This window comes from Vitis riparia, chromosome 9 (assembly GCF_004353265.1).
Source record: "Vitis riparia cultivar Riparia Gloire de Montpellier isolate 1030 chromosome 9, EGFV_Vit.rip_1.0, whole genome shotgun sequence".
Taxonomy (NCBI): Eukaryota; Viridiplantae; Streptophyta; class Magnoliopsida; order Vitales; family Vitaceae; genus Vitis; species Vitis riparia.
In genome coordinates, this window is record NC_048439.1 from 13978654 (window position 1) to 13996139 (window position 17486).

The 17486-nt window shown below is 27.5% G+C and overlaps 1 protein-coding gene across 2 annotated transcripts in view; it reads right to left on the reverse strand.

Moving 5' to 3' along the window:
• LOC117922123 (receptor like protein 21-like) overlaps positions 1-17486 on the reverse strand; it is an 80368-nt gene that overhangs the window by 8353 nt on the left and 54529 nt on the right. The window contains exons 3-7 of one of the 2 annotated variants that reach the window (XM_034840151.1): positions 17319-17474; positions 17165-17230; positions 12681-12836; positions 12530-12595; positions 7158-7313 (exon numbers count right to left, since the gene is read on the reverse strand). The exons of the other annotated variant lie outside the window; for it this stretch is intronic. Coding sequence (XP_034696042.1) covers positions 7158-7313; positions 12530-12595; positions 12681-12836; positions 17165-17230; positions 17319-17474 — 600 coding nt within the window. The remainder of the gene's footprint in view (positions 1-7157; positions 7314-12529; positions 12596-12680; positions 12837-17164; positions 17231-17318; positions 17475-17486) is intronic. 2 annotated transcript variants of the gene reach the window in all.

Sequence of the window (17486 nt, forward strand, 5' to 3'; positions counted from 1 at the left end):
GGTTGTCAATAGAAAAACTAAGGCAAATAAAATTAAGTTTTTGAAAAATATAAATTATCTAAACTTTCTCAACCTTTTCCTTCTTAACATTTTTTAGAGAGAATTTTTTTTTTTGGGTATCCCAATCAGAGAACATATTTTTCCTTTCTTTAGCACTTTCCAAAGAAATAAGTGAGAAAAGTTTTGGAAAACGTGTTTCTAAATACCTTTTTTCCTTTTATTTTTTATATGAATAATCAAACAAAAGATTTTTCATATATAAAATTTTTCTTTACTTTTTTTTCCTCATTTTTCCTCTTCATTTTTATTTCCTCAAATTTTGGAACAAATGTAGATTTTAATTTTAAGAACCTCAATAATTACTATCATTTCTCACTTCTTTTTTTCTTTTCAAATTTTTGTAATTTGTGAAAACATGTTTTTCTTTAATTTCGACAACCTTAGAATTACTATTTCTAGAATTATTTTTTTAAAAGGATTCATAGAGTTGTTGATATTTTGTCTTTTTTTTTTGTGGAGTGTCATCATCATCATCATTATTATTATTATATTTTTGAATTATTAAAACTTGAAATTTTGGTGAAGTTTAATTATAAATATTGTAGAAAATTTCACTACATATAACATTTGTATTAATGTATTAAAAGACTAAATAAAACAACCCAAAGTCTTAATATTCACTTATACAAATTGATAACATACACCAACATGAAAGTATTATCCCAAGTCGATGACTAGATAAGAGAGTCATTATTGTACAAAAGGATACCCAATGGGTCATCTTCTAGGCCCATAGATCTAAATTACATTCCAATTAATCATTAAGTTATTGCTTTCAATCCCAATTTAATTTCATGAGAATTCAAAAATAGCAAACAATATCCCTTTCAAGGATAAATGAAGCTAAGAATTTTATGACTAGAGACATGAGAGATTCTCGATTTTCTTGAACATTTTAGAGTGAAAAAATGGGGATTTTAGAGAGAAAAAACATTTCCTTTTTTGAGTTTGGTTTTCTCTTTCTTGTGCTTTTAAAAATACTATGATTTATAATACTTAACCTACCACCTTTGTTTTTGGGTTTGATTTTCTCTTTATTTTATTTTATTTTATTTTATTTTTAGGATATTGAACTTGCATGTGAAAATATAGGTTTGTGATAATCAAACCCATATTTATTCTTTATTTTCTCTATTTTGGATAGATGATTTATTTATTTATTTTTAGGATGAAAATGTTAGGATATATCCCTTAAAAGCATGACATGATGTAATAAACATGTGGATTTTTTTTTTTTATTTATGTAATAAAGTTCTAGTTCACTTTTATCTATCCTATTTCCATGCATTATATATTGTAAGTATTCTAATCTAAATATTTTGGATTGTACAAGAATTGGGTATATTAGAAATTGTACCGAAGATCCAAATCATAGGTTCCTTACAAATAGATGACTTATTCACAACTGGTTTGTGGGTCTAAGCAACTCATTAGAGGTTATAGTGCACCACCTCCTCATAAGAGGAATGGTTGGTATTGGCTATCAAGATAGGTTTCCCATAGTGAGGGCACTAGTGTCTATAGTTACACATTGGACAGGATCTACGATGAGTCATGACTTAAGACTATCAAGTAGTTATGACTTCACCAAGCTGTTTCATTGTATTGTTTCTCAACCTTCAGAAAATATTGAGTTTGTGCTAAAGTTAGAGTGGTTTTGACCTACAGGTGAGATTGTAAGTTGATCATATATTCCTTATTGATTGGGTCACTATTGAAGAAAACTAGTAGCAATAGGTATTCTCAACAGAGGCATCATGATATCTCATAAGATTAAGATAGTGTGTTCTCTTAGGTGTTCCTAAGGAGGTGTATTCATCATAACTATGGTCATAATAGTTCCTTAAATGGAACTTGACATTGTGCTTTTAGAGAGCTAAGATATGTCGGTTGAACACACAATAAGAGGATATGTAACTCAAGAATTGTAGAATTAGTCTTGAAAGGTTGATAGTTTTCACCTTGTTAAACTATAGACACTAGTTCATTGAGAGACTAAATACAATAGATAGCAGGTCATAGACCCAAGCACACAATGTCTTGTTGTTATTTACATATGGTATTGAAGTGTAGTTGATTTTTGGTAGTGGGATGTTGAATCAACTTCAGAATTGGATTCTGAGGGAGCCAGTACTCCTATGGGTCCCAATAATCCATCCTTTAAACTCATAGACCTTGTTGGCATAGGTTATAAGGGTCGAATTGAATCTAGGTTTATTTTTGTGCATAAGAACATTTTGGTAATTACACAAGATTGCATAAAGGTAAGTAAACAAAGTCTTTGGAATGAGCTAATTGATTAATTGGTAGGCCTTGTTGGGTTAATTAATCAATTAAAACTTATTTTGGGTTAGATTAAGTGACCCACATCCTTAGTGGGCTAAAGTCACTTAAACTAGTAGGAACCCTATAAATACCTTCTTAGGGGTTAAGGTTTCATAGCTTTTTCTAAAGAGAGAGTCATAGCCATCTTCCACCTTTAGAGGGAGAGTCATAGCCTCCACCTTCCCTTCGATTCCCATTGAAAGTGTATTAAGATTAAGGTTCGAGTCATCAGGCGGAAGACTCCAGGTTTACGAGACTTCCTACTACTTCATTCATCTTCATCGCATGAATCGATTTAGGAACATCTGAATCTCAAGTATGGTTTTCATTAGCATATTTTAATTCATATAAAGTTTAAAAATGCAATTTTTCCACTATGCATAGGATTTAAAAAAAGCCTAGGATAGTTAAACATGTTCCTAACCTGATCTAGGTTTGGGAGATGGAGAGATCTAGGATTTTCCTTTCAGAAATCTCATCTATAAGAAGTATTTCCAAAAGAACTAATTGGTCTCTATGTATTACTTGTTTGGTTGCTTAGAAATACAACACAAGAAAATGAAATACAAGAAATTAAATTCTAGTCTTAAAACTTTCATTGTTTGACACTAATAAGGCATAACCACCAATCGCTTGCACCTACTCCATAATATATTTTGTTTATTTCTCTTTTCTTATTATTGAAAGCTATCTAACCAATGGTAAAAACAATAATTTTTTTTCACTTGAATATACTTTTCAACAAATATTTCTTTCTTTTTTATAAAACAATCACAACTTATTATTTCAATTATTTTCTTCTTCGACCTTATTGAAGTTATTTTAGCTATAATTGTCCAAATCATATATTTTTAGGTGAATGCCATTCAAAAAATTAATATTTGGTAAACTTGATTAAAGGTCTTTTTAGTCAGCTTATCTAACTAGTTTAGATTACCAATCTATTCCAAACATTTTTTTTTTATCTAGCCTACATACCTCCTAGGTTTTACATTGGCTTTGAAGTTTTAAGATAATCACAAATCTATTTATATGGTCACTTAGGTAAGTAGGGTTAGGTTAATTTGTTCATTTAATAATAATATAAAAAGGTATTTCTTGGGCCTTACTACATAACATGAATTTTAATGGGTGAGAAAAAAAATTAAGAAGTGCACAAGCACTCTCCAAGTACACTCAAGCGTTGGAGGTGCTCAAGTCTTTCCTAAGAGTGTTCAAGGGCTCATAGTAAATTTTGTGTTATTTTGTTTATTTATTTTATTCTAGTTTTTTCCCATAGTTGACTTAGCTTATTAGGGTATTTTAGATATGAATATATCTTATGTTATTGATTTTGATACAATACCATAGAGTTATATTGTCATTAATCTTTACCCATTGCCAATACTCCCAAAGCCCTATGCTTGATTGTGTTTTGTTCATGGTGATTGATTTCATCCTATCAAGTTATTGAATAGTTCACTAGGAAACATGTAGGTATTGCATGACCGATATGAAAATGAGTGTAGACTCTAGGTAGTGTAAGACTCTTTGGAGAAGATAGTGATTGGTTTAGTAAAACTATGTACTAGGCCTTTCATAATTAATGAATTTGCTCTAAGGTTAATTGACAATAATTTTTACATCTATAGAGTTTTTGGGAGACTTTATAGTGATTTTTTCACATACATTGCATGCTCATTGTGGATATTGATCAAAGAAGATTTAAATAGTTTAAAAAAATCAAAATTTTTGGTGAAAAAAACAAGATTATATATTCACCTTCCCTTATTGATCTTGATTCATAGAACTACATAGAGTGCGATGATCATTCATAATCCACCTTACTTTGATAAAAATAATTATTCCTATTTGAAAGCTCATATGTACTCTTTTTAAAAGATGTAAGAAGAACATATTCAAAATGTAGTTGAATTTGGTTCAATTCCCACCTTACTTTGATGAAAATAACTACTTTCATTGGAAAGATCATATGATTTTATATATATATAATGTAAAAAGAACATGTTCAGAAGGTAGTTCAATTTGGTTGAGAACCTCCATTAATATTTGATGGAAATAGTAAATCTACTATTGAACTAAAGGCAAAACATGAATAGGATAAATTCAATAACAAAGGCCATGAGGAAAAGTGAGGGCCCTCTATAGCATCTTTAATGATGCTAGTTCTAATGAATTTCATAGGATTACAACATGCAAAACATGTTAAAAAGGCTTGAGATATATTTTTTTTATTACTCATGAGAGCAATTTTGCTGTGAAGTTTGTCGAAAATATAAATTTTAAATGTTAAGTTTGAGGGTATTACAATGTGTGGAAAGATGAAATATTTTCTAAATTCTATGATGAGTTGAGTAATATTTGCAACTCGATCTTAATGTAGAGGAGAAGATTCTTGAATCTAAGCTAGTTAAAAAAATCCTTAGATCTCTCTCTTCCGTATAGGTACCTAAGGAAACTATCATAGAGGAAAACAAAGGCAAAGACATTGATTCAATTAGAGTTAATAAACTTATGGAATCCCTTCAAACTTACAAGATGCCCTTACCTAGTTCTATGAAGCCTAAGGATGAAGCCTTAAAAGCTTCAATGAAAGAAACTAATGAATCTAAAGAACATAATGACCAATGTTTAACATATGTTGAGCTTTCATTTTTCTTTAAAAAAATTTAAAAATGCCATAGAACCTCACAAAAGATATTTCACCAAATTAGACTCTAAAGAGCAAAAGGGATTTGAATTAAACAAAAGGAAAAAGAGAAAAAAGTTCATCTAAGAAAAAGAAAATTGAGTGCTTTAATTGTGGGGGAATGAGACACATGGCTGTTGATTGTCCTTGCCTTAAAAACATTAGGTATGAAGGCTATGTGGGTGACTTGGAGTAATTCCATGTTTGATGATTGTGGGGCTAAGAACTCAAATGAAAGTAAAAATGTACAAAATGATAATCTTATTGCTTTTGTTCATATGTAGTTGATTTTGATTATGACCCATTGGGTTAGTTGAATCCTAATTAAAAAAATGAGTTTTATTTTAATGATGTACATGGGGTCTATGATGCATTATTATATAGGAAAACTAAAAACAAAGGTTGAAAGCATAAAAGTGAATAAAAAGACATTAAAATTAATGAGCTCTATGATTCTTTGAAAAATAAAAATGTCAACATATTAAATGAACATATTGTTAATAAGGTGAAGTTTCTAAGGACTAAACATAACACTATCAATGATAAAGATAAAGATTTAACTCTAAAAGTTGAAAAGCCGAGGAACGACATGAACAATACTAATGAATTATTTAATCTTAGGTCCAAGATCATTAAAGAAATGTTTAGTAAAGAAAAATTTGTATATGATAAACATGACATAGAATATATTAGCAAGGTTAAGACTCCCACAAGTGGGAAAACAACCTTTGAAACAATAAGTAGGGTATTTCTTATGTGGAAGCATCCTCTAGCATCACTTTTTTTTGCATAATGTGCAATAAGTTTGGACATGACCAAAGTAAGTGCTATTGCAAATTATTCAATAGGTTCTAGTCATATGTGAAATGGCTAGTAAATGAGTCTAACTTCCTTAGATTTGTTTTTTTACCAGACTAATTGCATGAAGTACCCAAAACAATTGTTTCTATTACTTAGTACTTTCATTGCTATTAGATGACATAGATACTAGTATTATATTGAGCATTGTGGGTCTCACTGTATATTCCACCCATATTGGCTAATATTGTACACCTTGTCATTTTTTATATCATTTTAGGAAGTTGTAAATGAGAAATTAAACGTAATTACTAGAGGTTTATAATTTGCATAGGTAAAAGGAATTTCCTCTAGGATTATAAATGGATAACTAATAATTAGTTCTAGAATGTTAATTAAATTATGTTTTCAAAATATATCAAATGTTGGTCCTAATGTGAAATTCCACATCACCTAAGAAGAAAAGTTTCTATGACTTTATATTTAGTAGACTTCTCATAAATGTATAGAGATATTTTAAAGTAGGCCTTGACCCAAAGTGAATAACATCTATATAGGAGCAAGTGAGCCCTTACACTTAGGCCAAAATTTTTCCTTGACATGTGTTGACCATCATTGAATATAGTACGAATTTAATTAATTATGACCTATCACTCATTTTGTAGTTTTGTATATTGCATAGTTATTTGAGGACCAATTTCAAATTTTGATTATTTATGTGTGTGGGGGATTATAATACTAGTCTATGAACATCTATTAATAAAAGAGTTTAATTACGCTAGTCACAACTTTATGTAGTTTATGGTAATTCAAATTGAAGTTCTTTTGATCAAATATTGACCATTAAATCTAAAACTAGTCCAATCTCTTCAATCAATATAAGGTATAAGTTAAATTATGTTATTTATGACTTTTCTCTTTGATTAAATTGGGAAGACAAATATACTGCTAGCCCAATGCTTAGACACTAAATATGGGTTGATTTTTTCCATTTCATTTTCCTATATAAAATGCTAAACAATATCAAGAAAATCCAAATAACCAAGTAATGATAATATATAAAATAATTTAATTACTTTATTATATGTCCTAGATATAATGATAATTCTAATTAGAATTTACCTTGGATTGATAGGGAGCCATTAAGTTCATTCCGACTTAAATCCAATGTCATAAAGTTTCCAAAAATAGATAATTTTGTAAGATGATTCAAGAAAGAAAATAAAATTGAAAAAAAAAATTATAGTAGAGTGGTTACTAAGGATATTAAAAGAATAAGCAATACCTTCGAAAGGAAAAAATCCCTCAATATTGTTGTTGCTTACAACCAACGTTTTAAGGGAAGTGAATCCACTCAACTGTTTTATATTGGTCTTGTTGAACTGATTATAACTAAGGTTTAAGATCTCCAGCTTTTTCAGCTTAGGCAAACTTGTAAAACCTACAAGAAGATCAAAGAAAGTAAGGATGGTAATATTTCATATTTTTAAAAATAAAAGGCTTGTAATTAATTATAACCTTGGTAGTTGCTAAACCATTAAAAATATTTTCATTATATCTTGTTTAAACTCTTAAGAAATAATATAATTACCATTAGTACAACTACTGTCTCAATGTTAAGTAGATATAATTATCACTAACACGTTTGATTACTTTTGTTTGTTTTACATGTTTTACATTACTTTTGGCATCAAATGTTTCTTAATAAGAATGTATTTTATCACTTCTATCTTTTATTACTTGAGATAGGAATTGAAATAGATATCTAATCCTAGCTATTCTAATGAACCAATTTATTATTTTACCTATATAACAAAATCTAAACTCACAAGTTCTTGATTGTATAAAGTACATGCTTGCTTGCATAAATTTTGGTATCTAAATTTGGTTATTGATAGTCATAAAAAAGAAGCTTCAGAGCAAGACCAACTAATGATGAACAAAACATAATAGTGATAAGGTTATATATTCAAGACCAAGTAATGATACTAGTGATAAGGATGTGAATCAAGAACAAGTACACTAGGTTTTAAATTTACTTGAAAGGCATGGATTAAAGGCTAATTGAGTTCAAGAATTTATGCAATATGCCAAAACTGCATAGTCTTATCATAAAAATAAAAATTTGTTATAAACTTTCAAAGAAAGGTAGATTCCACCTATATTTAGATTGGTCTGCAACTATACTCAAGTGTTATGCTTTTTCTTTGTTTTTCCAACATGTGGTGATAGTAAATGAGTTTGGATAGACGTCTATGCCTTCAACCTACTGAGTTTTGAGACTCAGTCAACTTGTTAACTTAAAAAGGTTGTTTTTATTCTAGTGTATATGCAAATTTATTTATAAATGAGGGAATTGATCAATTTCTTCATTGAGCCAATTTGTTGTACCTAGCAACCTTTCCAAAGTGCACAAGTAGTGACAACAAATGAAAAAATATAATTTCTAGTGATGAGTAATACTAGAAACACCTCTTATATTTTTTTTTCTTATTGATATGCCAAATGGTGAGTGAATACAAAAAATTTGCATTTACCATCCTTTTTTATATTTGTAATACTATTTATATATCTGCATGAATTATCACCTTGATAATCCCTTGTTGTGTAACAAACTAACATATGAATTTGATGCAAATTGAAAGACAAAAAAAACCCACTTGCGATTATGCATATAAAGTTAAATTTAGTTTAAGTTCGACAATGGATTTGGATATATTTTTATAATGTCATACACCATTGGTTGATTTTTATGTGATATCTTAAGTTTTAAAACTTTAAGGACACTTTGAAAACAACATGATTTATGTGATTTGATAGTGGTGGTTGTTCATAGAGCTTTTGATAAATGGACTTAGTTGTGCTATTGAAAAATTTTGGACTTTTTTTTTGTAGGTGAAGTTGTAATTCTATTAATTAAAGTTTTCATCCATCTTAGGCTTGAGGACTAAAATACTTATTTTCCCTTTTAGCAATGTTATTTTTACTTTAGTATGCAATTATTGCTTATCCAATTTTTAAAATTAATCAAACCATCATTTATATAAGATGAACCCTCCTTCACCTCTTAGTCATACACACCCAATAGCCTAGTGTCCAATAATTTTGTTGTCTTACAAATTTTTAGGAATTATAATTACAAAACCTATTGAATTTTAAATCCAAGACCAGTTTTTCTTGTTTGATGTATAAATTAAGTTCAATTAATATGTACTTTTAAGGAGTTTTTATAATTTTTGTCTTTGTTTAAAGGATAAAAAATAAAAAATAAAAATCAACAACTAAATCCTAATACTTAAACATTGTTTTGATGATTGACAGACTACATTTCACTATCTTGTAAAACAAGTTCCAAAGGGAGACTTATTTGTCATCAAGTTAACATTAATTAGTGACTTAAATTCAAGTAAATTTCAACCTACTTGTAATTGGTAAATACTCAATAAGGATATTAGTATGTGAGTGAAAAGATAATGAGATATGGATGATTACTTAAATATACCCAACAACTAGAAGTTATTTTGAAAAATTTATGTGTTTTTTGTTCAATTGATTATCTACATCCATTATAAACAAATATCAATAATAACTTTAAATTCAAATCAAGTTATTCTTTAGAAGCATTGCTTTTATAAAAGTTTTAAATTGGACATTATATTTATTGATCACTTAAAATCTAACAAGTGATTCCTTAGAAAAGTTCTTACTTTCTATCTAGAACTTCTATTGCTCCTCGAATAGGCATTTAAAAAATCAATAAAATTTAGTTGAAGTTTTACTTGACAATCTTAACCCTTGGGTTTGGTCTTTTATTTAATTATGATTTCAACTTGCTCAAAAGTAAGTTCATCAATATTTTCTACGTCTTCATGATTGCTATACATAGCTTGAGTACAATTATCTTCTTGAATTGGTTTCTCTCCATTTATTAGAAGTGAATTAACATGCAATTTAAAATATTCCTTTAAAACAATTTGAACAATTAGAATCATGATACCAAACTCTATTGGTGTTATTTCTTGCTAACTATGCCCAAGGTTATGAATTTGTTCTTCTTAAATTTATCAACCTAAGTTATCATGAACCTATGTAGATGTGCATGAATATTTCCACAAATAGTGTTGTATAGGCTACCTTATAAGTAAATACTCATTTATTTAATCAACTTATACTAGCACTGTCAAATCAAGTGTGTAATTATTACATCTATCTCTTAACGCAATGACTCAATGTATTTTATTTTCAAACAAAATTGTTGTTTATAAGCATCAATTGACTTTAAAAAAAATGAGCATTCTATGTTTGTGACCATCATAGTGGTAGTAGCAGATATAGTGTTCACTATTTTTTATTTGACTTTAATATAATAAGGTTGGTTTAAATACCAATTAGTATGGATATAAAAAGATTAAGGAGACTCTTGAATTAACATTAGAGAGAAAATTTTCATCTAAAAGTTTATGAACCTAGTTTATCTAGTTGGTCAATTTATAGGCTCTATAAAACCCTAACATTAATCAATGAATTGGGAGAAAAATTACAAAGATAGGCTCAAGGTTGGTTTAAATGTGGATCTGAACAAGGCCCAAGAACCTAGGTGCAACCCAAGCTTGGCTCTAAACTTGAAACCACTTTTAGACTTAACAAACTAGAAAATTTCTTGAGCTTGCCTACAAGGAGCCAAGAAAAGTCATAAAATAGTTGGAAATCAGTTCTTGGTCAAATTGCATATCACTAATAAGACCATAAGGGCAGCCCATTTGTGATTATAATGCTTTGCTACTTAAAGAACCTCCATTGATCCTCAAAGAGTTCTTTAACTTAGTACCCAAAAGTGCGTCATAAAATTGAAGTTCATGCTTTAGTAGGTAGAAATGTGATATCTCTTATAATATTCGATTCAAAATTTTGATAGGCAATGGATCCTACAAGTTACATTATAATTTGAAAAGAAATTAAAAGTTGCAAAATTGTATGAAAGAAACATGTTTATGTTATATATAAGGTTAGAACATTATGGTTATGGTTATGTTATATTTCTCTATTTGCCACTAGACCAAATAAATATTGCCTCTATTCCATGACTGATATACATGTGAGACCTTATAATCTTCCTATTGATTTCTCACCCACATATACATTTGAGAGAAAAATATTGAAGATTAGAAATTCAATTTTTCATAATCGAGTAGTTTCAACTATCAACATGCTTATGGATGAGTAATGATAATCTCCACAAAGATCAAGAACTTCATTTTTTCTAAACTTACAATAAAAGGTATTAAGTGTTGTGACCATTATCATCACCATTATTATTCTTCATAGTTTTCTTAACTACATTTTTTATTACACTTATAATACATTTAATACACAAAATAATAATTTTGGGGAATAAAAAATATTAAAAAATAATAATCACTACTTATTCATTTGGTTATGATAATGGATTTAATCCAATAATTAGCATCTAATTAGTTTTTATTTCTTTGAAATTTGTTTTTTTTTTTTTAATATCCATTTGGTTCAAGTCTAACCATCATTTAGTGTTCACGTTAAACTATGTATTTTTTTTCTTTTAAATTTTTATTTTTATTTTATTTTTTAATGTTGTTTACTTCTCTATTTGTATTCTTGACCTTTTTATTATTTTTTTTACTTCTTAATTTTTTTTTCCATTTAGTTTTTATTTTTAAATTTTAAGAAGTTTAAATTTTCTATTTTATTGTATAATGTTTCTTATTGATATTTTTATTTTAATAATTATATGTACATTTATGGGTGTCTATACATACATACATATTATATGGGTGACACGTAAATGCTTAAATTCTTAAGAAACTCAAAAACCCATATAACTACCTGAATTTTTTTGTTCTATCAATAAGATGAAATAATTATTTTAAAATGGAATAGTTTGGTCTAGAGGTGTCAAACTAACTAATACCATGGAATTATTATTTTGTTTCTTCACCTATTATGCATATCAAACATGATTCTAAGTTTTTTCCAATCAAAGTATAACTGGATTTCTTTTTTTGACAAATGAGCTTAGCAATGCTCCTAATACATTTTGTATAGCCTTCTACATCACAAGTTATAGCTTTATTGATCATCAAAAAATTGCAAACCTAACCATAGATTCAAAATCTAAATTAATTTTATTATCTTTTATTCTTAGTTGCAGTTATAGTTATAGAGAACATTGTTTTATTAAGTTTTACATTTTGAAATTATATTACTAATATTAACTATCTTCACTTTTTAGGTTGTAAACCTTATAGCCCAAAATAAAAAACTCTTTGTTATCTAGAAAATTTCAGGATAAGTTAAGGAACTAATATTTTTTTTGTCCATTAATATATAAAGTCTAACTAATATACATTTTCATGATTTTCTCTTCAATGTAACCTATACATGAATATAAAATTATAAGAAAATTCTTTTTCAATCATTAGAATTTTATTGCATACATTGATTACCATGCTTTTCATTGTGCCATGTAAAAATTCTAAAATGTTGTACACCTAAATATTCGTTCAATTCTATTATGAAGAATAGCTAAATAATAGTCATGCACAAATTGATAGACAAAGAATGCTGATTTTAGTTATGTTCTTACATGATATATATATAACCAAAACTTCACTTTGTATTTACCTTGCATGCCAATCAAGAAATTCCCACTTAGGTCCAACATCACCAAGTTTTCCAGAGTGCATAATTCTGCAGTGCCATTAAGAGGAAAAAAGATAAAAGATGTTGACAATTCTAATATTTTACCATTAAAAATAATAATAATTACACATACCTTGGATAGGAAAAAATCTTCCAACATCGTTCCATTGTAGAGAAAGATTTCTAAGGGATGTGAATATATTCAATTGTTTCAGGCTAGTGTTTTTGAACATGTTGTCATTGAGGTTCAAGGTCTCTAGCTTTTTGAATATGGACAAGCTTTTTGAATCTACACGAAAATTATAAAAAATTATAAAATTTCAAATTTCACATTTGCATATGTAAACAATTCAAACTTTTAACCTTCATAGAATGATTGAACCTTTAGCAAAAATAATTTGTGTTCTATATAAACCGTAGAAAATTATCATAATTAACTTACTTTTGAACTTCCTCATGTTGAAAACTACATGCACTTATTTCTAAATAGTTTATTTATATTTTTATATTATATTTCGATAAAGGAGCTACAAGATTCTTAATTACATAGGTAGAAGAAATAGAGAAAATGTTGATTATCTTATAACCGACATTTATATTTTATTACAAGATTTTCACCTCCTATCATCCACTATTCTTCTCTACATATTTATTATAAAGGAAGTCTTATTCATATATTAGTTTCTTACAAACCACAACCTGCCATTGTATGTTATGCAAGAAGGTATTTTCTTTCACCTTCAAAAAGTAATTGCAAAGGTTGAATAATGCAAACTCTCTACAACTTTCATTATCTCTTTATCCGACAAAAATTCGCAATTTAAGAATTTTAATTTAGATGCACTTCTATTTTTTAAAAAACAAAAACTTTTATATAAAATATAGGAATTATTATACTAAAAATGCAAATTCTAAAAAACACTTCTTGAAATTTTTAAAATTTGAAGAAGAGAAAACTTTTGCTTTAAAAAATTTTGAAAATAATTTTTTTGTACAAGTCTTTACTTTTTATACATATAAGATTTCTTATATTTCATGAAAGAGTTTTTTTTTAAAATTTAAAAAAAAATGGAAGAAAGGAAGAAAAATAAAAGAGTTTTTTCTTATAATTTTTTATCACTTGTTAGTTTAACAAAAACTAATACTTAATTTCTTTTGCATTATCACTAAGGAAAAGCTTTCTTCTCATGTAAGTATTGTAGTTTAAAGTGGTAATAGAAATTTAGTTGTACAATTAGGAAGTACTCATGAGTGTGTTCAAGCTATAGATCATTAATCATTACAATAGCATCCAAGTTGCCAAACTAAATTACATAGTTTTTTTAATCTCCATATGAATTATTTCTAACCCAACTAGTCTAAGTCAAAATATAAATGGTTAATTAGCTAGCTTTCTAGTAGTCTTTTCCATAATTCCAAAAGTATGAGTTTTTCTCCTGCAATAAAAGCAATTAAAAAAGAATTTTTGCATATTTGTTTGTACTTTAAAAAACATCAAAGAAAATATAAAACAATTAAAATTAGTTAGAAATCTATGTAGTTTTAAGTCGTTTAATCTTTATATCAAAAAGTTAAAATAAGTTAAACGACTTCAAAAAAGTATATAAAAATAATTTATTGATTTTAAATCTATTTTTATTTTTCTTCACTTACTATTTCTTTTTACTTTTCCTCTCTAATTTATTTCTCTCATGTTTTTCCTCACATTTTATGGGACCAAACATACTCTTAGGGTTACAACACAAAAAATAAACTAACTTACATGATAGGCTTATTTTTGGGTTAGATCACAACATGATAACTAATGAGGAATGAGTTTGGATAGAAGTTTGTACCTTCAAACTTCCAAGTTATGAGGCTTCATCAACTTATTAACTTAGACAAGGTCTTTTTTCTATTCTAGCACTATATATGCAAATTCATTTAGAAATAAGGGAATTGGCTAGTTTGTTCAATGAGCAATTTGCAAAACTTAGCAAGCTCTCTAAAGTACACAAGATGTGATAGCGAATAAGAAATATTAATTTCTAGTGAATGAGTAGTACTACTAATAACACCTTTTATATTATTTTTTATTCTTTTTTGATATGAAAAAAGGTGAATGAATATAAAAATTTGGCATTTAACATATTTTTCTCAGTTAGTAATACTATTTATCTGCATAATCTATCATCTTAATATATAATACCCTACAATGTGATAAACCAACATTTGAATATTTTTTTATTGTGGTGTACACACACTATTGGTTGATTTTATGTAATTTCTCAAGTTTTATAACATCAATGGCACTTGGGAAATTGTATGATTTATGTGATTTGGAAATGGTGGTTGCTCATAGAGCTTCTGATAAATGGACTTGGTTGTTCAATTGATAAATTTAGGATTATCTTTGGTACACGAAGTTATAATTTTATTTATTAAAATTTTTAGCTCCAATCTTAGGCTTGAGGTCTCAAACACTTATGTTCCCTTTTAGCAAGATTATTTTTTTACTTAAATATGCAATATTTTTTCCCTAATGTTTAAAATCAAACCATCCTTTCTATAAGACAACCCTCCTTCACCTATTAGTCATACATCAATAGCCTAGCATATAATAATTTTGTTTTCTTACAAATTTTCAGGAATTAATTCTAACTACAAAAGCTTTTGAATTTTAAATCCAAGACCTCATTATTATGTACTTTCTGTGAGTTTTTTTTTATGACTTTTGCCTTTGTCTCAAGGAAAAACCAACTGTTAAAATATAATGCTTAAATATTGTTTTTGATCCTTGGGCCTAGGCGTAATTTAAGCGTGTTTCTAAAACCATGAACCAAATTATCATTTATATGCATCAATTGAAGTTGACAAAAAAAAACATTCTATGTTCCTGGCCATCACAACAGTATTAGCTGATGTATTAATCACTATTTGTTATTTGACTTTAATAGAAGAATATCAACATAAATATCAATTAATATGAAAATAAAAAGGTTAAGAAGACTCTAGAACAATTCCTACACCAATAAAATATTCATGGTTTTATGAGTTCACATTTATTAGAAAGAAACTTTTCACCTAAAGTTTTGTGAACCCAGTCTATCCAGTTGATCAATTTATTAGGCTTTAACTAACAAAAAAACTTCTTTCATTTATCTAGTAGCAGCCAAGAAAAGTTAGAAACAAAATTGAAAAGGAAAAGTTGCTAAATTGAATGATTGCTCTCTCACCCTCTACACATAGGAGAGAAAAAAAAATCGAAGATCATAAATTAATTTTTTTATTATCGACTTGTTTCAACCGTAAACATGCTTATGGATGATTAATTACAATCTCCATGTAGACCAAGAACCTTGTTTTTTCTAATTATACAATAAAAATGCCTTAAAGAATGATATTTGTTAATCTTCACTATCATTATCATCGCCATATTATTTCTTCATAGTTTTCATAACTCCCAATTTTATGCCACTTCACATTGGGATACATTCAATACATGGAATAATTATTCCCAAAAATACAAGATGTTTTAGAAAAAGAATAATTACTCATACTCATCCAGGTGGTTATGGCAATGGATTAAGTCCAATATTTAGTGTTTGTCTAATTTTATTTCTTCTTTATTTTTTTGAAATTTATTTTGAGAAAATACATTTGGTTGAAGTCTAATGAAGGTTGTCTCAAAAAACCTCATTTAGTTTTTTATTCTTCATATTTTAATTCCATTCATATAAATCTCCATAGAGTTTTTTTTTTATTCTTTTCAAATTTTAATTCTTTATTTTAATTTTTAAATTTCTTTTTAAAAAAATTATTGTGTATTGTTTCTTACATATTATATATTTGTATTCTATCCTTGTCTCCATATAACATTCTTTTTATTGTCCTTTTTTTAAAACAATTTAATTTTTAATTTTTAGTTTTTAGTTTTAAATATTTTTCTTTATATATATATATATGTGTGTGTTACTAAAACTAAAAGTTAAAAAATTAAAAATTACATGGGTGACTTCTTAATTTTCAAATTCTTAATAAACCCAAAACCCCAAGGATTCCTTTTGTGGATAAATGAGCACAACACTGGTACTAGTACTAATACTTTTTGTATAGCATTTTGTAGCACTAGTTGTACCTTCATTGATTATAAAAAACTGTAACATATCCTAACCATAGATTCAAAAACTAAATTACTTTTATCTTCTTTTCATTTCAATTAGTCTTAGTTGCAGTCATAAAGAACACTATTTCATTAATCTTTACATTTTGGAACTATATTGTTAGTATTAACCATCTTCACTTTTTAGCTTGTAACCCCTATGGCCTAAAATTTAAGATTCTTTGTTATCTAAAATTTTTCATGATTTTCACTTTCATATAACCTATAAATGAATTTAGAATTGCAAGAAAATAGTTTTCAATCATTAGAGTTTCAATACATATGTAGATATTATTATGTTTTTCATTGTCCCATGCATATAAAATTCTTAAATGTTGTACACTTGGGCATTCTTTTAAATCTTTTCCCAAGAAAGTTAAATAATAGTGGTGCACAAATTAATGAGCAAAGAATGTTAATTTTAATTATGCTCTTACATAATGTATAATAATAAAAAAAGTTCACTTTTTATTTACCTTGCATACCAGTGAGATGATTCAGGCTTAGGTCTAACATCACCAAGTTTTCCAAAGTACGTAATCCTGCAACACCATTAAGAGGGCAAAAAAAAAAAGACAAAAGATGTTGGGAATTTTAATATTTCACTTTTTAAGAAAAAATTACTCATACCTTGGATAGGAAAGAGTCCTTCCAAATAGTTGGATTGTAAAGAAAGACTTTTAAGGGATGTGAATGTATTCAATTGCTGCAAAGTAGTATTCTTGAACTTGTTCTGATTAAGGTTCAAGGTCTCTAGCTTTTTCAATATGGACAAGCTTTTTGAATCTACAAGAAGAT